The sequence below is a fragment of the Amphiprion ocellaris genome, chromosome 4, assembly GCF_022539595.1.
Source record: "Amphiprion ocellaris isolate individual 3 ecotype Okinawa chromosome 4, ASM2253959v1, whole genome shotgun sequence".
Lineage (NCBI taxonomy): Eukaryota > Metazoa > Chordata > Actinopteri > Pomacentridae > Amphiprion > Amphiprion ocellaris.
In genome coordinates, this window is record NC_072769.1 from 5,282,138 (window position 1) to 5,306,916 (window position 24,779).

General features: G+C 47.8%; 1 protein-coding gene across 2 annotated transcripts; it reads left to right on the forward strand.

Annotated features, from left to right (window-relative positions):
• The first annotated feature begins 642 nt into the window (after positions 1-642).
• LOC111563950 (son of sevenless homolog 1) lies at positions 643-24,331 on the forward strand. 2 transcript variants are annotated; one of them, XM_055009664.1, is made up of 23 exons: positions 643-1,343; positions 4,903-5,028; positions 8,361-8,492; positions 8,585-8,749; positions 9,322-9,531; positions 10,291-10,434; positions 10,933-11,043; positions 11,367-11,465; positions 12,058-12,185; positions 16,664-17,325; positions 18,133-18,214; positions 18,543-18,659; positions 18,748-18,851; positions 18,987-19,209; positions 19,282-19,401; positions 19,496-19,658; positions 20,828-20,945; positions 21,015-21,187; positions 21,467-21,583; positions 21,665-21,938; positions 22,110-22,154; positions 22,484-22,605; positions 23,391-24,331. In XM_055009664.1, exons 1-23 carry the CDS (start codon positions 1,257-1,259, stop codon positions 23,856-23,858), a joined length of 3,990 nt encoding a protein of 1,329 aa, XP_054865639.1. In that variant the 5' UTR covers positions 643-1,256; the 3' UTR covers positions 23,859-24,331. The 2 variants fall into 2 exon arrangements, with proteins under 2 accessions (XP_054865639.1, XP_054865640.1); XM_055009665.1 differs by lacking the exon at positions 22,110-22,154 and having other exon boundaries at positions 644-1,343.
• Positions 24,332-24,779: the final 448 nt, after the last annotated feature.

A 24,779-nucleotide genomic window follows, 5' to 3' on the forward strand; every position in this document is an offset into this window, starting at 1 on the left:
CAAGAACCTTGAAGAGAAGCATTAAAAGCACAAACATCTTTTATTTACAGCAGTCAACATGTGGAGATGCATTTTAAGAACTTTGATATTCCACAAGACATGAACTAAAATGTGTTTTAATGATTCCATGAGAGAAAAATCAGGGTTAAAGGAATGACTGGAAATTTAAGATTGAATGACAAACATGAAGCAAAAACAGGACAGTAATAAAATAATAATTAAAAAAATAACAATAACAATAAATAAAATAATAATTATTTACAAATATTAATAAATTAATACATTATTATCATTATTATTATCATTATTATTATTATTATTATTATTATCATTATCATTATTATTATTATTATTATTATTATTATTATTATTATTATTATTATTATTATTATTATTATTAATAATAATAATAATAATAATAATAATAATAATAATAATAATAATAATAAATAATAATAATCATGATCATAATCATAATCATAATCATAATAAGGTGCAGTACTGCCGCTGCCGCCAGGGGCAGCAGACACCCCTCTGACATGCGCAAAGAAGGACGCACGCCCACCAGAAGCCATGCCCATGTACGACAGGACCAGTCTACTGCGCATGCCCAGCCGCTCTACCTCATACGGTACCGCACACCGGAGCCAAAACAACCGCCCGCCGTTTGCTCGGTGACTGACCGCCTGTTAGGGGCCGGGAACCGCAGCAGCTCAGTGAGAGAATCCGGAGGACAGAACCGGAGGAGCGAGCACCCCGGATCAGCAGCCTCATCAGAGAGACTGCGTGTCGGTGAGATGTTAGCAGAGGAGCGGAGCGGAGAGCACCGAGCTGCCCGCTGATCCGCACCGATCAACGGTAACCGTCCGCCGGCGCTCAACCTGCCGGGAACCAGCAGCTGCTACCCGGTCAGCCCGTTAACCGAGCCGCCACTGATGGAGGCGGACCGCTACTAACAGGCTAATAGCGTCCCGGTGCTGGAGGTCCGGAGCGGGTAATGGCCACCATGCTCTCCTCATGGTGAGCTACACCCAACGGTCCGCTGCTAGCCGCTGAGCTAACGGCTAGCTCTCCATGTAGCGGTCGAGGATGGTCACAGCGACAGCGGCTGCTCTGGAGGATCGCCCTGGATGTTCTGAGGCTCTCGGCTCGGCGCGCCCCGCTGGACCCGGACAGTCCGTCTCAGCGTTCATGTAAACCGTGGAACCGAGCGTGTGTGTCCGGGTGCGGCGCTCAGACCCGCGGCAGCAGCAGACATGCAGGCGGCCCAGCTGCTGTACGACTTCTTCAGTGAGGACAACACACCGAAGTGGAGAGGCCTGCTGGTGCCTTCCCTGGAAAAGGTACACAACAGACACACAACACATACACCACGGACACACAGCATCCAGACTCACAACAGACTCACAACATCCAGACTCACAACAGACTCACAACATCCAGACTCACAACAGACTCACAACATCCAGACACACAATACATATACCACAGACACACAACAGATACACAACGTCCAGACTCACAACATCCAGACTCGCGACCGACTCACAACATCCAGACACACAACATCCAGACTCACAACATCCAGACCCACAACAGACACACAACATCCAGACACACAACAGACACACAACATCCAGAGACACAACAGACTCACAACATCCAGACACACAACAGACTCACAACATCCAGACTCACAACAGACACACAACAGACTCACAACAGACACACAACATCCAGACGCACAACATCCAGACGCACAACAGACACACAACAGACATACAACATCCAGACTCACAACAGACACAACAGATACACAACATCCAGACACACAGCAGACTCACAACATCCAGACTCACAACAGACATACAAAATCCAGACTCACACCATCCAGACACACAACAGACTCACGACACACACAACATCCAGACACACAACAGACACACAACAAACACACAACCTCCAGACACACAACAGACTCACAACACACACAACATCCAGACACACAACAGACACACAACAGTCTCACAACAGTCTCACAACAAACCCACAACAGACACAAAACATCTGGACTCACAACATCCAGACTCACAACATCCAGACCCACAACAGACTCACAGCATCCAGACTCACAACATCCAGACTCACATCCAGACACACAAATTCCAGACACACAACAGACTCACAACATCCAGACTCACAACAGACACACAACATCCAGACACACAACATCCAGACACACAACATCCAGACTCACAACAGACTCACAACATCCAGACACACAACAGACTCACAACATCCAGACACACAACATCCAGACACAAAACATCCAGACTCACTACTTCCAAACACACATAACAGACTCATAACATCCAGACACACAAAAGACTCACAACATCAAGACTCAACAGACACAACAGACACACAACATCCAGACACACAACATCCAGACTCACAACAGACACACAACAGACATACAACATCCAGACACACTATACATATACCACAGACACACGACATCCAGGCACACAACAGATATACAACATCCAGACTCACAACAGACACAAAACATCCAGACTCACAACCGACTCACAACATCCAGACCCACAACAGACTCACAACATCCAGACTCACAACATCCAGACACACAACAGACTCACAACTTCCAGACTCACAACATCCAGACTCACAACATTCAGACTCAGACCATCCAGACTCACAACAGACACACAACATCCAGACTCACAACATCCAGACACACAAATTCCAGACACACAACAGACTCACAACATCCAGTATCACAACATCCAGACTCACACCATCCAGACTCACAACAGACACACAACATCCAGACTCACAACATCCAGACTCACAACAGACTCACAACATCCAGACTCACAACATCCAGACACACAACATCCAGACACAAAACATCCAGACTCACTACTTCCAGACACACAACAGACTCACAACATCCAGACTCACAACAGACACAACAGACACACAACATCCAGACACACAGCAGACACACAACATCCAGACTCACAACAGACACACAACATCCAGACTCACAACATCCACACTCACAACATCCACACTCACAACATCCAGACACACACCATCCAGACACAAAACATCCAGACTCACAACTTCCAGACACACAACAGACTCACAACATCCAGACACACAAAAGACTCACAACATCCAGACTTACAACAGACACAACAGACACACAACATCCAGACACACAACATCCAGACTCACAACAGACACACAACAGACATACAACATCCAGACACACCATACATATACCACAGACACACGACATCCAGGCACACAACAGATATACAACATCCAGACTCACAACAGACACAAAACATCCAGACTCACAACTGACTCACAACATCCAGACCCACAACAGACTCACAACATCCAGACTCACAACATCCAGACTCACACCATCCAGACTCACAACAGACACACAACATCCAGACTCACAACATACACAACGTCCAGACACACAACATCCAGACTTACACCATCCTGACGCACAACAGACTCACAACACATACAACATTCAGACACACAACAGACACGCAACATCCAGACACACAACGTCCAGACACACAACATCCAGACTCACAACAGACACACAACATCCAGACTCACAACAGACACACAACATCCAGACTCACAACAGACACACAACATCCAGACACACAACAGACTCACAACATCCAGACACACAACAGACTCAAAACATCCAGACTCACAACAGACACACAACATCCAGACTCACAACATCAGATTCACAACAGACACAGTCCTGCAGGTCCAGTCTGTAGGGACCTATGGGGTTCAGTCTGTCGTTATCAGGGGGTCTGATTTGACCTGATCAGGTCACATGATCAGTAAATCAGAATATTGATCCAGCGTGTGAACAGGAAGGTTCTGATGATGATCCTGGAAAGGAGCAGCAGTTTGTTGGTCCAACAGAGACCTGTAGGAGTGTGTGTTCACTACAAACCACACACACCTGCAGCAGTGTGTGATGTTGTGCTGCAGTAAACAGTCTGTGACATCAAGATACCGGTGTGATGTGATTTGTCATCTCTGTCCTGCTGAAGCTCCAGCAGTGAAAATCTGTTTTACTGAGTTATAAATGCACATAAGAACACGTTTATATCCGCAGAACCTCCCTATAGGAGAACCCTCAATGTTACCATGCTGTAAACTAATGTGGCTAACATTAGCATTAGCCACAACAATAGGAGAACCTTCAGTGTTAGCATGCTGTATGAAGGTTAATGTGGCTAACATTAGCTGTAGCCACAATATTAGAATCCTCAGTGTTAGCATGCTGTAGGCTAATGTGGCTAACATTAGCTGTAGATACAACAATATTAGAATCCTCAGTGTTAGCATGCTGTAGGCTAATGTGGCTAACATTAGCTTTGATGTTCAGATCTCTGTGGAAACTTTAATTTAAACAAGAACTGGGTAGGTTACTGTGTTTTCATGTTAGTATCTGTTTGCATCTGTTAGCTTCTCTCCTGCTCTCTGTGCTCATTACACTATATTTTAATCCAGCTGAAATACAATACAGCTATTCTGATTTCCAGATGTTTCTGTTGTCAGACAGCAGAGCGAGGATGAAACAGAGAAACTTACTCAGACCACATGCTAACATGCTAATTAGCATTAGCGTCATTAAATCAGATACATAACAACATGTAGGGAATTAGCTCTTGGCTGTGTAACTTAAAAGTGTGTGTGTGTGTGTGTGTGTGTGTGTGTGTGTGTGTGTGTGTGTGTGTGTGTGTGTGTGTGTGTGTGTGTGTGTGTGTGTGTATCTGTCTGTCTGCCTCTGTGTGTGTGTGTGTGTGTGTGTGTCTGCTGCAGGTACTGAACCAGGTGCATCCTAACCTGGTCTCCCAGCAGGAGGCGCTGCAGTACATCGAGGAGCTGATCCTGCTGCTGCTCAGCATGTTGTGTCAGGCTCAGCCTCGCAGCGTGCAGGACGTGGAGGTACACAACAGACGCACAACACTACACTACACACACAGACACGCACCACTATACACACAGACACACAACACTACACACAACACCACACACAGACACACAACAGACACAACAGACACGCACTAATTGACACCATAGATAATGAATGAAGTTACTTTAAGGCGGCTGAAGAACCAATGAGCTGTGTCCCTGCTGATGACATCACAGTGAGGCTGGAGTGTGATTGCTCTGATTTGTTTCGTGTTTCCAGCTGATGGAGGCTGCAGTGATAATGAGGTGCTGTTTGTAAAAACACCACGACCTGTTGGTGTTTTAACCCCGCCCCCTCTGACCTCTGACCTCAGACCCCCCTCCTCTTACCTCCCGTGACCTCTGACCTCCCTGTGACCTCTGACCTCCTGTGACCTCTGACCCCCTGTGAGCACTGACCCCCCTGTGACCTCTGACCCCCAAGTCATGCTGTCTCCTGTTTGGTGATGTGTTGAGTCTGCTGATCACACTGGGGCAACCAACTGTGGTAAACAGCCAATCAGAGCTGGTTAGAGCGAATCACCTGTAGCCAATCAGAGCACACTGTCCAGAACTGTCCAATCAGAGCAGAGGACAGGTGTGTCCTGCAGTGTGATCAATGACACCTGTGGTCCTGAACCTCTGCTGTGTTCGCTTTTATTTATACCAACTAAGCCCACATGTTGAGACCAATTAAATCCAGCTGTTTAGACCACATCAGCTCAGATGTTTAGACCAGTTAAATCCAGATGTTGAGACTGCATCAGTCCAGATGTTTCGACCAGTTAAATCCAGATGTTTAGACCATATCAGTCCACAGGCATGGCAATTTTCCGCCGTTCCGCGGAAATCCGCCGTTTTAATTTTCAAATTGATCATTTCTGTGAATCGTCCAAATCCGTTGAGAAAATTTTAGGGGGGGTGAGGTATGTTTTTGTTACTCTTGCTTCCGGTTTTTGAGAAGCGCTCGGCGTTTCTCCTGCAGCGTAACAGACAAAGAGAACCAGTCTAGCTCCTGCTGCACTGTAAAAGGCCTTGCGGTTGGTCGAAGTTGGTTAGCTGCCAACGATTGGACCAATCAAATTGCGCGATGCATTCTTTTGTTACAATTCATGGCGGCATGTACGTGTTGGAATTTTGAGCTATTGGGATCGTTTTCGGTGGAATCATGAGGCGACATTAGAAGTAGGGTTGCCACCCATCCCTTAAAATACGGAATCATCCTTTATTTGACAATTAATTGTCGCGTCCTGTATTGAATCAATACGGGACGCAAATTGTTCCGTATTTTCATAAACGCCCCGTACACGTCTGTCACACAGCCATCAAAACTGCATAAGGAACAAAATAAAACACAGGAAATATTAAGGGCAGCCAATTTAAACTTCGTAGGACCCGCGTAGCAAGGACCCGATGCGAGGTCCAGCAGATCACGCTGCACCCGCGTGTTTAAAAATGTTTACACCCGAAACTCCACCACCTCCACAGAAGCAAAAATGTTTGCGAATGTACAGACGTGAGTGGGAAAAGAGAAACCCCTAGCAATGAGAACAAGGCAAACTGTGTTCTGTGTTGCTCATGGACTGGCTGAAGTAAGGCAGCATCAGGAGACCAACATGTAAGAAACATGAGAACAGAGAGAACCCAACCAGCAGGTCACAGTTTATCATCATCTAATCATCTCTTGAAGTAGATCTAGTACGGCACATCAGTATCTGGTTGTTAATTTACCAGAGGATGCTTAGAATCATGCTGATGTGGTCCTCGACTCTACAGTATTTTAGTGACTCAATAAATGCCTAAGTTGTTTAGTATTTTTTTTAATGCCTTTTAGTTTTTAATAAACATTTATATAATAGCCAATATGTAATCAATAAATGGCCTTTGCCTATCTAAAGAAAAACTCACTCAGAACTCTATGCTAACAGCAATAAATAAATCAGTAAATACATGCATAAATAAGCTAATACATTAACTGTGTTAAGATAAGATTTAGATGGGGAAAAAATGTCTGTAGAGAATTTCTTTGTCCAGTATTCTGCATTCAGTTGTTTATGTTTTTGCAGAATCCAGTATTGCACACTGGTTGCTCATTACATTTTATTTCATTAGTATGGTTTCCCTGTTTAAAATGATGCCACTTCTGTTCAGGCAGAACCTGTGATCATAAAACAATACAAAACTCTTAGTTTCATGTTAATAAAGCACTTAAAGCTTTAAATATGGCTAAATGGTTTTTTCAAAATTAAATATATCACTCCTTAGGTGGTAGTGGCCCCAAGTTCAGTAAAGTTGGAAAGATATTCACAGATTCGGACTTCCGGCATCAATAAATCATTAGATATATGTTGTCAAAACATAAACAATGCCTCTTTCCCATCGTCGTAAGGTAGACAATGTGCTACAAGCCCAGTTTAATCAACAGTAGCTGTCTTTCAAGCTGCAGAAATAACATTGATGTCTATGTGTAGCTGGCTGTGTGACGTCTGTCTGCAAAACCGCTGCAACAGCAAAGAGAGACACAAATATTCAATAACTTCAATCTTGTTCTCTGTAGGTACACAATATGCTACAAGCCCAGTTTTATCAAGTAGCACATTGTGTACCTTATAATGATGGAAAAGAGGCCTCGTTTATGTTTTCACAACATATATCTAATGAGTTATTGATGCTGAAAGTCCGAATCTGTGAATATCTTTCCAACTTTACTGAACTGTGGGTGGGTTAGGAGCCATGGTGGGCGTCCTTTATTTTCATTTCTGAAAGGTGGCAACCCTAATTAGAAGTGACTTTGTGACCAGTGTAGAACTCCAGTGTAAATAGTGTTAAAAGACCTATAGAACTGTAAAAATTGTAGGACTAAATGCAGTGAGACAACATTGAAGAAAAAGTAAGTTAACTTTTCATTAAATTAACTTATTCATTACAATCTAGTCTTCCGTAATTCTATGCATGTTTTTCATTCTAAATCACCTCTATTTTACTGAAAACCTCTCGGCTTCAGGGGGGCTGTGCCCCCCTGGACCCCCCCTGAGGATTGTATACCGAACATTTTCAGCTGAAATCAAAATTTGCTGTTGCCATGCCTGAGTCCAGATGTTTCGACCAGTTAAATACAGATGTTGAGACTACATCATTCCAGATGTTTAGACCACTTCAGCCCAGATGTTTAGACCAGTTAAACCCAGATGTGTAGACCACTTCAGGCCAGATGTTTACACCAATTACCTCCAGATGTTTAGACCACTTCAGGCCAGATGTTTAGACCAGTTAAATCCAGATGTTTAGTCTGGGTCCTGTCCTCACCCGTCCTCCCCTGTCCCCAGGAGCGTGTCCAGAAGAGTTTTCCTCACCCCATCGATAAGTGGGCAATTGCTGATGCTCAGGCTGCTATCGAGAAGAGGAAGAGGAGGAACCCGCTGGCTCTACCTGTCGATAAGATCCACCCCCTGCTCAAGGTGCATATCATTATCATCACCTAATTTCCCATGATGCCCTGCTCTGTTTCCCATGATGCCCTGCCCTGACTGTTTCCCATGATTCCTTGCAGGAGGTGCTGGGCTATAAGATCGACCACCAGGTGTCGGTCTACATGGTGGCTGTGTTGGAGTACATCTCAGCTGACATCCTGAAGCTGGCAGGAAACTACGTGAGGAACATCCGACACTATGAGATCTCCAAGCAGGACATCACTGTGGCCATGTGTGCAGATAAGGTACCGCACCGCTGTAACACACCACTGTAACTCACCGCTGTAACACGACACACTAACACACCGCTGTAACACACCACACTAACACACACACTGTAACACATCGCTGTAACACACCACACTAACACACACACTGTAACACACCGCTGTAACACAACACACTAACACACCACTGTAGCACAACTCACTGCTGTAACACAACTCACTGACACACCGCTGTAACACACCGCTGTAACACAACTCACTGCTGTAACACAACTCGCTGACACACTGCTGTAACACATCGCTGTAACACACCACTGTAACACAATGCTGTAACACAACGCTGTCACACAACTGTAACACACTGCTGCAACACATCGCTGTAACACACAACCATAACACAACGGTGTAACACAACGTTGTAACACACCGCTGTAACACAATGCTGTAACACACCTGTCACACAACGCTGTAACACACCGCTGTAACACAATGCTGTAATACACTGCTGTAACACAACACTGTAACACAACGCTGTAAGAGTACTCACTAGCACAGCTCTACCTGCGTGTCTCACCTGTGCGTTTCTGCAGGTGCTGATGGACATGTTCCACCAGGACGAGGAGGACATCAGTGGGTTCCCTCTGATGGACGAGGAGCCATCAGCAAATGAGGAGCAGAGTTACTATGAGCTGGTGCGGAGCTTCATGGCGGACGGTCGACAGTACGTGAGGCAGCTGAACCTGCTCATCAAGGTGTTCAGGGAGCCCTTCAACTCCAGCCACATGCTCTTCTCCCAGCACGTACGTAATCAATAACCTGTCTGATTAGACACACCCATCTGATCAATACACACTAGACTGATCAATACACACCAGACTGATCAATACACACCCATCTGATCAATATACATCAGACTGATCAATACACACCCATCTGATCAATACATATCAGACTGATCAATACACACCCATCTGATCAATACACACCAGACTGATCAATACACACCCGACTGATCAATACGTACCAGACTGATCAATATGCACCCATCTGATCAATACACACCCATCTGATCAATACACACCAGACTGATCAATACACACCAGACTGATCAATACACACCCATCTGATCAATACACACCAGACTGATCAATACACACCCATCTGATCAATACATACTAGACTGATCAATACACACCAGACTGGTTAGGTGACGCCTGATAGATCTATAGCTTTCTGATGACGTGTGATTGATAAATGTGACTGATCAGTAATTGATCAATGTGATTGATCAGTGTGTTTGATTGATCGATCAATGTGATTGAGCAGTAGTTGATTGTGATTGTTCAGTGATTGGCCAGTGATTGATCAGTGATTGATCGGTGATTGACCAATGATTGACCAGTGACTGACCAAAAATTGATCGATGATTGATCACTGGCCAATCTGGGATTGATACGTGATTGGTAAGTGATTGATTCGTGATTTATCAGTGATCGATCAGTGATTGACCAGTGATTGACTAGTGATTGATTTGTGATTGATCGATGATTGATCTGCAGGATGTGGACAGTATCTTCAGCCGGATCGTGGACATCCATGAGGTGACGGTGAAGCTCCTGGGTCTGATCGAGGACACGGTGGAGATGACTGATGAAGGAAGTCCTCACCCTCTGGTAGGGAGCTGCTTCGAGGACCTGGCTGAGGTCAGTACACCTGTGTGATTGATTGATTGATAGGTTGATTGGTTGATAGATAGGTAGATAGATAGATTGGTAGGTTGGTTGATTGGAAGGTTGGTTGATTGGTAGGTTGGTTGATTGATAGGTTGATTGGTTGACTGATAGGTTGATTGGTTGACTGATTGATTGATTGATTGATTGATTGATTGATTGATTGATTGATTGATTGATTGATTGATTGATTGATTGATAGGTTGATTGACAGGTTGATTGATAGGTAGGTTGATTGATTGATTGATTGATTGATTGATTGATTGATTGATTGATTGATTGATTGATAGGTTGATTGATAGGTTGATTGGTTGATTGATTGATAGGTTGATTGGTTGATTGATTGATAGGTTGATTGATAGGTTGATTGATTGATAGGTTGATTGATTGATTGATTGATTGATTGATTGATTGATTGATTGATTGATTGATAGGTCGATTGGTTCTGTCTCATGTGTTGTTGACCATCAGGAGTTGGCCTTCGACCCCTATGAGACGTACGCTCAGGACATCCTGCGCTCAGGTTTCCACGAACACTTCCTCAGTCAGGTGTCCAAACCAGGAGCCGCCTTCCACCTGCAGGTAAGCCCCGCCCCCTGGTCTGTGACATCATAGCACATATGGGCTGCAAGAACATGTTTAGACAAGTCTAAATATAATATAGTATAATATAATACATAATAACTCAATAGTATAAAATCCTGGAAGTCTGATAATGGAGGGAAAACCCTGTGATCAGGTTCATGATGATGGTGATGATGATGGTGATGATGACGATGATGATATTGTTATTGATGATATTAGTATTGATGATGATGGTGATGATGATGGTAATATTAGTATTGTTATTGATGATATTGTTATTGATGATGATGTTATTGATCAATGTGTCTCTGTGTCTTCAGTCCATCTGTGAAGGCTTTAAAGAGGCCGTTCAGTACGTTCTGCCCAGACTGCTGCTCACTCCTGTTTACCACTGCCTACACCTGTTCGAGATCCTCAAGGTGAGAGACCTGTCCACATCTGTCCCCCACCTGTCTCCACAACACCATACAGTACCCAGGAACAGTCCTGGTCAGACCAGGTCCTGGTCAGAGCGGTACCCATGTCGTCCGGTCAGACCAGGTCCCTGTGGTCCCTGTGGTCCCGGTCAGAGCGGTACCCTGTGGTCCTGGTCTGGGACTTTCCACTGCCGTAAGCCTCTTTGTCCGCTGAGGTTAAATCTGTGAAATACCTCCAGTCATGTTCTGCAGATTATTTCCCAGCTGACAGGGTCAGAGGGGGGGCAGGAGGTTTATCCTAATCTGGTTCTGTTTGTGGACCGACAGCACGGTCTGCAGCAGCTGCAAAAGTCTAGTTCTGCTTCTGGTTCAGGTCCTGGTCCTGGTTCTGGTTCTTGTTCAGGTCCTGGTTCTGGTTCAGGACCTGGTCCTGGTTCTGGTCCTGGTCAGCAGCTTTTGTTTAGTCCCAATACGTACTGCATCCTGGTCTGTCCAGCTGCTAGTGATTTTACCTCTCAGATTAACTGCAGTCTGTTGAAGACAGAGCACCTGGACTGGTGTTCCTGATGACCAACCCCACCCTGTGTTTCCACAGCAACTGGAGGAGAAAAGTGAGGATGAGGAGGATAAAGAGTGTCTGAAACAGGCCATCACTGCTCTGCTCAACCTGCAGAGCAGCATGGAGAGGATCTGCTCCAGGAGCCTCGCCAAGAGAAGGCTGAGGTAGGTTCACCTGTATGTACACCTGTACACACACCTGTATAGACACCTGTATAGACATCTGTATATATACCTGTACACACATCTGTTTAAACACTTGTATACATACCTCTATACACATCTGTATATATACCTGTATACACACCTGTACACACACCTGAATAAACACCTGTATGATACACAGACATGGAGGACATGAGACTGTCAGCAGCAGAGTTTACCTGACCAGACAGTTAGAGGTAAAACTACAGACTGCACCAGGTCAGCAACAGTTACATGACAGCAGGTTAAAAAAGACACACACACACACACACACACACACACACACACACACACACACACACACACACACACACACACACACACACACACACACACACACACACACTGATAACAGCGGTGCAGTCAGTAGAAACAGTCGGAGGCTCCTCCCATCCTCTGAGTTTCCCTTTGGACCAAAATAAACCCGGATGGCGGGTTCGTCAGGGTCGCAGCTGGAGGTGGAGGACTGGGCTGGGGGTGGAGGACTGGGCTGGAGGAAGTGGCATCAGAATGTGGGCGGAGCTGCTCTGCTGCTTATTGTTCTCTGTTAGAAAGAAGAGAGCTCAGAGGCTCAAAGGGGAAAACTGCTGCTGATTTACTTTGTTCCTCTGGTTTTACTCTGATTACTCGGGCCAGCAGCAGCAGAGGTGGAGGACGGACGGGCAGATGACCAGCAGCTGGACATGAGGACATAGGTCACATGGCTTTCCTCTTTCTTTGGGTTTCTGCACCAGGTTGTTTGTTCGGCAGGTGGTGGCAGATCCTGGCTGAAGGAGAAAAGTAGGGCTCCGTAAATACTGCTGGAGGTAGAAGAAGGGTTAGGAAGGTGGAGAAAGACTGGTGGAGGTAGATGGAACTGTAGCTGCTGACAGGTTGTGTAGGTGTTGACAGGTTATGTAGGTGTTGACAGGTTGTGTAGTTGTAGTTGTGGACAGGTCGTGTAATTGTTGACAGGTCGTGTAATTGTTGACAGGTCGTGTAGTTGTTGACAGGTCGTGTAGGTGTTGACATGTGTAGGTGTTGACATGTTGTGTAGTTGTTGACAGGTTTTGTAGTTGCTGACAGGTTGTGTAGTTGTTAACAGGTTGTGTAGGTTTTCACAGGTTGTGTAATTGTTGACAGGTTGTGTAATTGCTGACAGTTTGTGTAGGTGTTGACAGGTTGTGTAGGTGTTGACAGGTGGTGATAGGTTGTGTAGGTGTTGACAGGCTGTGTAGGTGCTGACAGGTTGTGTAATTGCTGACAGGTTGTGTAGGTGTTGACAGGTTGTGTAGGTGTTGACAGGTTTTGTAGTTGCTGACAGGTTGTGTAGTTGTTGACAAGTTGTGTAGGTTTTGACAGGTTGTGTAATTGTTAACAGGTTGTGTAATTGTTGACAGGTTGTGTAGGTGTTGACAGGTTGTGTAATTGTTGACAGGTTGTGTAGGTGTTGACAGGTTGTGTAGGTGTTGACATTGTCTAGATGTTGACAGGTTGTGTAGTTGTTGACAGGTTGTGTAGTTGTTGACAGGTTGTGTAGGTGTTGACAAGTTGTGTAGGTGTTGACATGTTGTGTAGGTGTTGACATGTTGTGTGAAAGAAGAGAGCCCAGAGGCTCAAAGGGGAAAACTCTGCTGCTGATTTACTTTGTTCTTCTGGTTTTACTCTGATTACTCGGGCCAGCAGCAGCAGAGGTGGAGGACGGACGGGCAGATGACCAGCAGCTGGACATGAGGACATAGGTTACATGGCTTTCCTCGTTCTTTGGGTTTCTGCACCAGGTTGTTTGTTCTGCAGTTGGTGGTAGATCCTGGCTGAAGGAGAAAAGTAGGGCTCCATAAATACTGCTGGAGGTAGAAGAAGGGTTAGGAAGGTGGAGAAAGACTGGTGGATTTAGATGGAACTGTAGCTGCTGACAGGTTGTGTAGGTGCTGACAGGTTGTGTAGGTGTTTACAGGTTATGTAGGTGTTGACAGGTTGTGTAGTTGTAGTTGTGGACAGGTCGTGTAATTGTTGACAGGTCGTGTAGTTGACAGGTTGTGTAGGTGTTGACATGTGTAGGTGTTGACAGGTTGTGTAGTTGTTGACAGGTTGTGTAGTTGTTGACAGGTTGTGTAGTTGTTGACAGGTTGTGTAGGTGTTGACAAGTTGTGTAGGTGTTGACATGTTGTGTAGGTGTTGACATGTGTAGGTGTTGACAGGTTGTGTAGTTGTAGTTGTTGACAGGTTGTGTAATTGTTGACAGGTTGTGTAGTTGTTGACAGGTTGTGTAGGTGTTGACAAGTTGTGTAATTGTTGACAGGTTGTGTAGTTGCTGACAGGTTGTATAGTTGCTGACAGGTGGTGTATTTGTTGACAGGTTGTGTCTCTGTTGACAGGTTGTGTCTTTGTTGACAAATTGTGTAGTTGTTGACAGGTTGTGTAATTGTTGACAGGTTGTGTAGTTATTGACAGGTTGGGTAGTTGTTTACAGGTTGCGTAGTTATTGACAGGTTGCGTAGTTATTGACAGGTTGCGTAGGTGTTAACAGGTTGTGTAGGTGTTTGCAGATCGTGTAGTTGTTCACAGGTTGTGTTGGTGTTTACAGGTTGTGTAGTTGTTTACAGGTTGTGTCTTTGTTGACAAATTGTGTAGTTGTTGACAGGTTGTGTAATTGTTGACAGGTTGTGTAGTTATTGACAGGTTGGGTAGTTGTTTACAGGTTGCGTAGTTATTGACAGGTTGCGTAGGTGTTAACAGGTTGTGTAGGTGTTTGCAGATCGTGTAGTTGTTCACAGGTTGTGTTGGTGTTTACAGGTTGTGTAGTTGTTTACAGGTTGTGTAGGTGTTTACAGGTTATGTAGTTGTTTACAGGTTGTGTAGGTGTTGACAGGTTGTGTAGATGTTGACAGGTTGTGTAGTTTTTGACAGGTTGTGTAGGTGTTGTGTAGTTGTGTTACTGCATTCTTCAGAGGTTTAAACAGTGAGTTAGGGGATTAGCTGCTAACTCAGTTAACGGAGCCATCTATTCATTCTACTGATGTGATGTCACAGCTGTGATGATGTTACTGTGTCTCTGTGTCATAGCAGACTGACGTCAGAGGTCTCCCTGCTGTGACCTCACTTCCTGTTGGACGTCACAGCCCACTGGTTTGTACAGAGCCAAGGACGCTGTCCAGTCAGAACTCACCCAGCTGTCACATGATGTAGAAACAACCCAATGATGATATGAAGAACCTATTGATGGGGGGAGAATCTGATCTGTAGTTTGACAGGTCCACTAATGTCCAATCATGTGTCGATTCAGACCTGATACAGAATCAGTTGTATTTTACTGACACAGACCTGTTAGCATTAGGCCATTCTGTTAGCGGCAGGTCGTTCTGTTAGCTTCAGGTTGTTCTGTTAGCTGCAGGTCGTTCTGTTCGCTTCAGGTCGTTCTGTTAGCTGCAGGTAGTTCTATTCACTGCAGGTCATCTGTTTAGCTGCAGGTTGTTCTGTTAGCTGCAAGTAGTTCTATTCACTGCATGTCGTTCTGTTAGCTGCAGGTCGTTCTGTTAGCCGCAGGTCGTTCTGTTGGTCGCAGGTCATTCTGTTAGCTGCAGGTCGTTCTATTCACTGCAGGTCGTCCGTTCAGCTGCAGGTCGAGGTCGTTCAGTTAACTGCAGAGCGTTCTGTTAGGTGCATGTCGTTCTGTTAGCTGCAGGTCGTTCTGTCAGCCACAGGTCGTTCTGTTGGTCGCAGGTCATTCTGTTAGCTGCAGGTCGTTCTATTCACTGCAGGTCGTCCGTTCAGCTGCAGGTCGAGGTCTTCAGTTAACTGCAGAGCGTTCTGTTAGGTGCAGGTCGTCCGTTTAGCTGCAGGTCGTTCTGTTAGCCGCAGGTCGTTATGTCAGCCGCAGGGCGTTCTGTTAGCCGCAGGTCATCCATTTAGCTGCAGGTTGTCCGTTTAGCAGCAGGTCGTTCTGTTAGCTGCAGGTCGTTCCATTCACTGCAGGTCGTTCTGTTAGCCGCAGGTTGTTATGTCAGCCGCAGGGCGTTCTGTTAGCCGTAGGTCATCCATTTAGCTGCAGGTTGTCCGTTTAGCAGCAGGTCGTTCTGTTAGCAGCAGGTCGTTCTGTTAGCTGCAGGTCGTTCTATTCACTGCAGGTCATTCTGTTAGCCGCAGGTCATTCTGTTAGCCGCAGGTCATTCTGTCAGCCACAGGTCATTCTGTCAGCCGCAGGTCGTTCTATTCACTGAAAGTCATTCTGTTAGCCACAGGTTGCTCCTTCTCGTCTGTCGTTCCTCTGTCAGTTGTGGAGAACATTAGCAGTTGTCAAATGACCTGGTGGAGACTATTAGCAGTGGTCAGGTGACCTGGTGGAGACCCGTTCCTGATGGTCCAGCTTGTAGCACTAACACCTGTTTACTGGAACCAGAACCTTCTGGTCCTCCTGACTAACTCTGGTCTCTTCTTCTGCTCTTCTTCGGTGGTTGCAGTGAGTCGGCGTGTCGCTTCTACAGCCACCAGATGAAGGGGAAGCACCTGGCCATCAAGAAGATGAACGAGATCCAGAAGAACATCGACGGCTGGGAGGGGAAGGACATCGGCCAGTGCTGCAACGAGTTCATCATGGAGGGCACGCTGACCCGCGTCGGCGCCAAACATGAGCGCCACATCTTCCTGTTCGACGGCCTGATGATCTGCTGCAAGTCCAACCACGGCCCGCCGCGGCTCCCCGGGGCCGGCTCCACCGCAGAGTACCGCCTCAAGGAGAAGTTCTTCATGCGCAAAGTCCAGATCAACGACAAGGACGACAAGGAGGGCGAGTACCGGCACGCCTTCGAGATCATCCTGAAGGATGGCAACAACGTGGTGTTCGCCGCCAAGTCCGCCGAGGAGAAGAACGGCTGGATGGCAGCGCTGATCTCGCTGCAGTACCGCAGCACACTGGAGCGCATGCTAGACTCGGCCCTGCTGCAGGAGGACAAGGAGGAGCAGGTGAGGCTACCGGGGCCTGAGCTGTACCGCTTCTCGGAACCCGACTCCGAGGAGAACGTCGTGTTCGAGGAGAACGTCCAGTCCAAGTCCGGGATCCCCATCATCAAAGCAGGGACAGTCCTGAAGCTCATCGAGAGGCTCACCTTCCACATGTATGCAGGTGAGGCGTGGTGTCACACTCAGGTGGGACCAGGTGAGGCGTGATGTCACACTCAGATGGGACCAGGTGAGGCGTGATGTCACACTCAGGTGGGACCAGGTGATACTGATTATTAATTATCGATCACTGACAGTATTCTGGTATGAACTGATCTTGGGTCCAAAAAGTGTCCCCGAGCAGCAGAAAACGGAGTCCCGGTCCCGGTCCCGGTCTTAGTCCTGGTGGCAATCCTGGTAATGATCCAAGTCCGAGTTCTAGTCCTGATCATGATCCTAATCTTGGACCTGCTCCTGGTCCTAGTCCTAGTCCTGGGCCTGGTGACAGTCCTGGTCCTGGTCCTGATCCTGGTTCCAGTCTGAGTTTGTTGTTGGACTGTCTGGTCCTGGTCCTGGTGCCAGTCCTGATCTGGTCCTGGTGCCAGACCTGGTCCTGGTCCTGGTCCTGGGCCTAGTCCTAGCCCTAGTCCTGGTCCTGGTGCTGGTTCTGGTCCTGGTCCCAGTCCTAGTCCTGTTCCTAGTACTGATCCTGGTTCTGGTCCTAGTCTTTGTTCTGGTTCCAGTCCTAATCCTGGTCCTGATTCTGGTCCCAGTCCTGGTCCTGGTCCTGGTCTCAGTCCTAATCCTGGTCCTGGTCCTAGTTTTGGTCCTGGTCCTAGTCCTTGTCCTAGTCCTGGTCCTTGTCCTGGTCCTCTTCCCGGTCCTGGTCCCAGTCCTGGTCCTAGTCCCGGTCCTGGTCCTGGTGCCAGTCCTGATCCTGGTCCTGGTGCCAGACCTGGTCCTGGTCCTGACCCTCTGTTCTGTCTTACAGATCCGAACTTCGTGAGGACCTTTCTGACCACCTACCGGTCCTTCTGTAAACCTCAGGAGTTGCTGGATCTGCTCATGGAGAGGTGAGCTCACCTGTCGGGCCTCAGTGAGGTCATGTGGTTCATAGTTCATCCAGACTCTGGAACCCTCAAAGTTCTGGTTCTGGCAGACACTTAGTTAAGTTTAGCAGCAGAACTGTCAGAACCTCTTCTTACTGTTCTTAACGACGGCAGCAGGTTCTCCCAGTGCGTGTGGTGTTTACAGGTGTGTTTACAGGTGTGTGGGGTTTTTACAGGTGTGTGTGGTGTTTACAGGTGTGTGTGGTGTTTACAGGTGTGTTTACAGGTGTTTGTGGTGTTTACAGGTGTGTTTACAGATGTGTTTACAGGTGTGTGTGTGTGGTGTTTACAGGTTTGAGATCCCGGAGCCGAGGCCGACCGATGTGGACCAGATGGAGGGAGGAGAGCAGCCGCTCAGCGCTGAACTCAAACGGTTCCGGAAAGAGTTTGTTCAGCCGGTGCAGCTCAGGTAGAGACACACCTGGACCCTGATCTCAGTACAGCTCAGGTAGTGACACACCTGTCTGTTTACCTGTGACCTCTTTTTCCTCCTGCAGGGTGCTCAATGTGTGTCGACACTGGGTGGAACATCACTTCTACGACTTTGAGAGAGACGCTCACCTGTTGAATCGACTGGAGGAGTTCATAGCTTCAGTCAGAGGTAAACACCTGCATGAACATCTGCATGAACATCTGCATGAACACCTGAGCACAGTCATACTGATGCTCGGGCAAGTAATCAGGTGTTCAGGTGCATGAATCCTCAGCTGCAGGTAAAGGATGTGGTGTGTTCCAGGTAAGGCGATGAGGAAGTGGGTGGAGTCAATCACTAAGATCATCCAGAGGAAGAAGCAGGTCCAGGTGAGTGTTCCGAGTCACAGCATCACCTTCCAGAACTCCCCGCCCCCCATCGAGTGGCACATCTGTAAACCCGGGAACACCGAGCAGTTCGACCTCATGACGCTGCATCCCATCGAGATCGCACGCCAGCTCACCCTGCTGGAGTCCGACTTCTACAGGTAACCTGGCTCACCTGTCTCACACCTGTCTCACACCTGTCTCACACCTGTCTCACACCTGTCTCCCTGCAGGGCGGTGCAGCCGTCTGAGCTGGTCGGCAGCGTCTGGACCAAAGAGGACAAAGAGATCCACTCTCCCAACCTGTTGAGGATGATCCGACACACCACCAACCTCACACTGTGGTTGGAGAAGTAAGACCTCGCTGTGACATCACTCTGATGTCACCAGATGCAGGTAGAGGTGCCGTGTGCAGCAGCTTGATGCTACCTGCCGTTCTCTCCGCAGGTGTATCGTAGAGACGGAGAACCTGGAGGAACGAGTCGCTGTTGTTTCTCGGATCATAGAGATCCTGCAGGTCTTTCAGGAACTCAACAACTTCAACGGCGTCCTGGAGGTCGTCAGTGCGATGAACTCCTCACCTGTCTACAGACTGGATCACACCTTTGAGGTAACTCGCCTGTTCACTGGAGATGTTCCCACATGATGACCATGGAGATGCACAACTCAAATTCTTAACCGATAATTGGCAGCATCATCGATCAGTAAGTTCTAGGAGCTCCGTTCTGGTTGGCCCAGTTCCTCCTAAACACCTGAGCTCTGTTTGGAGGCCATGAACCTCCAGGAGTCTTTGTCATGGTGCCCGTTGCTGCTAGACTCATTCAGGTCCTGGAGATCTAGGAGCTTCAGGAGGAACCAGCCGGACTTGTCTGGAAGATGTTCTTGAAACGTCTTCCAGAGAAGTCCAGCTGGTTCCTCCTGAAGCTCCTACGACTAAAAGGTGGAACATCTCAGGTCATAAACCTCCTCAGGAGTCTTTGTCATGTTGCCTGTTGCTGCCAAACTCCCACAATGCTCTCTGCTTTAAACCCAAAAACATGACTTGGTCCATTGTGTTTAATGAAACATGAACCTGATGGAGTTCCTGAGGTTCACAATTGGTCGGTCGATGCAGAACTTCTGCCCTCCCGATGTTTTCTCTGACCTTTATTTTCTCAGTTTAGGTTCCATATGTTGTCTAATACAGTGGTTCCCAACCTGTTTGGCTTGGCGCCCCCCCCCCCCCCCCCCCCTTGTTGGGGCGCGGACCCCAGGTTGGGAAACACTGCTCTAATAGACACTCATCTTCAACCACAACAAGTCCAGAACCCAGACTGCTCCTTCTATGAGCGTCTTCCTTTACCTGTAACCAGCAGTAGACAGTTCTTTAAAGGTCCAGTGGTAGACGGTTCTTTAAAGGTCTAGCAGTAGACAGTTCTTTAGTGGTCCAGCAGTAGGCGGTTCTTTAAAGGTCCAGCGGTAGACGGTTCTTTAAAGGTCCAGCGGTAGACGGTTCTTTAAAGGTCCAGCGGTAGACGGTTCTTTAACGGTCCAGCGGTAGACAGTTCTTCCGTGGTCCAGCAGTAGGCGGTTCTTTAAAGGTCCAGCGGTAGACGGTTCTTTAATGGTCCAGCGGTAGACGGTTCTTTAACGGTCCAGCGGTAGACAGTTCTTTCAAGGTCCAGTGGTAGACGGTTCTTTAAAGGTCCAGCGGTAGACGGTTCATTAAAGGTCCACCAGTAGACGGTTCTTTGAAGGTCCACCAGTAGACAGTTCTTTAACGGTCTTTTGTGTTTGCAGCAAATTCCAAGTCGCCAGAGGAAGATCCTGGAGGAGGCCCATGAGCTGAGTGAGGACCACTACAAGAAGTACCTGGCCAAGCTGCGCTCCATCAACCCCCCCTGTGTGCCCTTCTTTGGTACGCTCCGACTCCCACCTGTCCGTCCAGGTAGACCGTCAGTGGAATAACGTCTGTGTCTCTGTGCAGGAATCTACCTGACCAACATCCTGAAGACGGAAGAGGGAAACCCTGACTTTCTGCGGCGCCACGGCAAAGACCTGATCAACTTCAGCAAGCGACGGAAAGTAGCCGAGATCACGGGAGAGATCCAGCAGTACCAGAACCAGCCGTACTGCCTGAGGGGCGAGGCCGACATCCGGGTCAGTCTGGTTCATTCTGCCGCATCCCATCATTAACAGGAACAACCTTCAGGTGTTCTCCTCAGACCTGGACACGTTCCGAGTGTTGGTGCTCAGAGGCCGTTTAGTAGAACACGGAGTTTAGAAATCAGCTTTTAGTCCAATAAACTCTGACGGTCCAGTGTTAATCTGCCTAAATAATTAGAAAACAAAGGTGTGATGCCTCCCAGCTGTTCCCCAGGTGTTCCTCAGGTGTTCTTCAGTATTCTAACCTGTGCTGATGTTCTCTCTGTGGAGCAGAAGTTCTTCGAGAACCTGAACCCGATGGATGACCTGTCTGAGAAGGACTTTGCCGATCACCTGTTCAACAAATCTCTGGAAATCGAGCCGAGAAATGCTCGCTCGCTTCCGCGGTTTGTAAGTGTCGCCACAGCAACACCTCATCACGTTCAGCATCAGCACAGAATGAACACCTGTCCCTCCCTCCCTCCTGCCCAGGCGAAGAAGTACATCTGTCCGCTGAAGTCTCCGGGGATCCGCCCCACCTCCGCCCGGCCCGGCACCATGCGCCACCCGACGCCGCTGCAGAACGAGCCGAGAAAGATCAGCTACAGCCGAATCCCCGACAGTGAGGCCGAGGGCGGCGCAGTCTCCGCCCCCAACTCCCCCCGCACGCCCCTGACTCCACCCCCCGCCTCCGCCGCCTCCAGCTCCACAGATGTAGGCAGCGTGTTCGACTCACCACAGGGCCCCAGCAGCCCCTTCCACTCCAGTAAGCCCCGCCCACAGACACTAACCCCGCCCACAGACACTAACCCCGCCCACAGACACTAACTCCGCCTATATACACTGACCCCGGCCACATACACTAACCCCGCCCACAGACACTGACCTCTCTCCTCTCAGAGCTCCTCCTCCTCTTACTGTGTTTCTCCTCCTGCAGCCTGCGACAGCATCTTTGCTGTGGTCTCTCTGCCTCACGGTCCACGTTAGTATGACCTCCTGTCTCTCTGACTCACCTGTCTGTCTGTCTCACCTGTGGTCAGGTTTCCGTCATGTGACCTGCATGTTTTTGTCCTGATCACTTTGATCACAGCTGATATTGATCTGATATCAATCGATGGATCAGCTGAACATCACTCGCTTTCATAGCAACAGCTCGTCTCCATGGAAACCATCAGCTGACAGGTCACCTGTTCAGAGTCACCTGAGAGTCATCCAGCCAATCAGCTTCTGTGTATCACATCTGTTGTGTTTTCAGGTTCTCTCGTGTGTTCTCTGATGTTCTCCTGTGTGTTCTGTCCCGGTGGTTCTCAGGGTCCTCCTCGGTCTCCTCCATGGTGAGTTTTAGTCGAGGTTCTGAAGATGTTCCGGTTCCTCCTCCGGTTCCTCCTCGCAGACGACCAGAGTCTGCTCCTGCAGAGTCCTCCCCCTCCAAGGTACTGTTCTCAGTACTCCGTCTGCTAGAACGTGACGACAGGGTAGGAACATTAGAACACTAGAACATGAGGAGAACGTTAAAACATTACTAGAACATTGGAACATGATGAGAATGTGACGAGAACATTAGAACATGATGAAAACATTGGAACGTGATGAGAACATGATGAGAACATTAGAAGATGATGAGAACATTAGAACATGATCAGAACATTAGGACGTGACGAGAACATTAGAACATCATGAAAACAGAACATTGGAACGTGATGAGAACATGATGAGAACATTGGAACGTGATGAGAACATGATTAGAACATTAGAACATTGGAACGTGATGAGAACATGATAAGAACATTGGAACGTGATGAGAACATGAGAACATTAGAACATGATGAGAACATTCGAACAGTGAAACATGATGAGAACATTAGAACGTAATGAGAACATGATGAGAACATTAGAACATTGGAACGTGATGAGAACATGATGAGAACATTAGAACGTGATGAGAACATTAGAACATTGGAACGTGATGAGAACATTAGAACATGTCGAGAACATTAGAGCGTGATGAGAAAATTAGAATATGAGAACATTGGAATGTGATGAGAACATTAGAACTTGACGAGAACATTAGAACATGATGAGAACATTGGAACGTGATGAGAACATGATGAGAACATTAGAACATGATGAGAACATTAGAACGTGATGAGAACATTCGCACATGCCTATAACCTGAGTGTGTACCTGATCATGTGCCTTTCTGCCCCTCCCCCCTCAGATGATGTCGAAGCTGGACAGCCCCCCTGCCGTCCCACCTCGTCAGCCCACCTGTAAGCTCCTCCCACCTCGCTACTCGTCATCGCTGTCGTCGTCGTCGCCCCCGGACAGCCCTCCCTCGCTGCCCCCCCGGGAGCCCCTCAGCTCCCCCCTGCACCTCCTGCCCCCCCCCCAGGGTCGCCCCCGCTGCGACCTCCTGCCCCAGGCCTTCTTCCCCTCCACCACCTCCGCCTCCATCTGCCCCGCCCCCTCAGCCCCGTCCTCCTCCCCGCCCCTTCCTCTCCCCACCCCCGCCACCCCCACCTCCAGGAAGATGCCCCTCCCCCTGCCCTCCCCGCCCCTCCCCCTCCTACCCCTGGACGGCCCCCCGGTGCCCCCCCGTTACGGCGTCCCCAAACTGCCCCCAAAGACCTACAAGAGGGAGTCCATGGGTCACGCCCCCCTGCTGGACACGCCCCCTGCACTGTGATGGACACCCTCGGGGGGCTGCTGATTGGACAGCCTGCAGAGGAGGCGGAGCTAACACTACAGCTGATTGGATCAGAACAAACCAATCAATGGATTGAATCTCCTGATGGACCAATGAGGACGTACTGATGGTTTCTCGTGGACCCTGAAGGCGTCTGCAGAACCTTCAGAACCTTTGAGAACTTTCATGTGTTTGTGGTCGGTTCTTCTTTTGTGTCTGTCGTCTGTGAACTGGACCTGATGGGACCTGATCACCTGAACAGGGAAGGGTTCTGGGTAACGTGGTTCTCTACAGACTGAAGAGGTGTCAGGAACCCTCAGGTACTGCAGCAGAACCCCAGAGGTACTGTAGTGGTTCTGCTGGACCTCGTGTTGTTTGTCTCTGATTGTTGATGAAGATGTAAACAAACGTGATGATGATCGGTTCTTAAAAACAAGGGAATAAACATGTTTCTACCACTGAGCTGGAAGGAACGACTGGCTCCTGTTGTTCTTTTAGCAGAATCACTGATCCACTGGATCAGAACTACAACTCCTGGGTCCACTTCACTGTGAGAACAGAGGAGGTTCTCAGGTCCGTCCCCAGGAAGCTTCACCAGCATTCACACCTCCAGGCCTGGGCCTTGGGTCCAACCGGGTCAGAGATTCAGAACCGATGAAGGTGGAACGCATTCAGGAACCGAAAAGAACTCCAGCTGTTTCTACTGAATTATATATATCAGGACTAAACAGAACGTAGAACGTGTTATATCTGGACTAAACAGAACATATTATATCTGGACTAAACAGGACGTAGAACGTATTATATCTGGACTAAACAGAATGTATTATATCTGGACTAAACAGAACGTAGAACGTATTACATCCTGACTAAACAGAACGTAGAACACACAGATGTAAAGTTGGAGGAACCACATGTGTG

What these genes read in the sequence shown, in the direction of transcription:
- LOC111563950 (XM_055009664.1), top strand. Translation starts at nt 1,257, where the DNA reads ATGCAGGCGGCCCAGCTGCTGTACGACTTCTTCAGTGAGGACAACACA. An exon ending in GCAGCGTGCAGGACGTGGAG is followed by an intron (nt 5,029 to 8,360) that starts GTACACAACAGA and finishes CCCTGTCCCCAG; the next exon opens with GAGCGTGTCCAGAAGAGTTT. An exon ending in ACCTGTTCGAGATCCTCAAG is followed by an intron (nt 11,466 to 12,057) that starts GTGAGAGACCTG and finishes GTGTTTCCACAG; the next exon opens with CAACTGGAGGAGAAAAGTGA.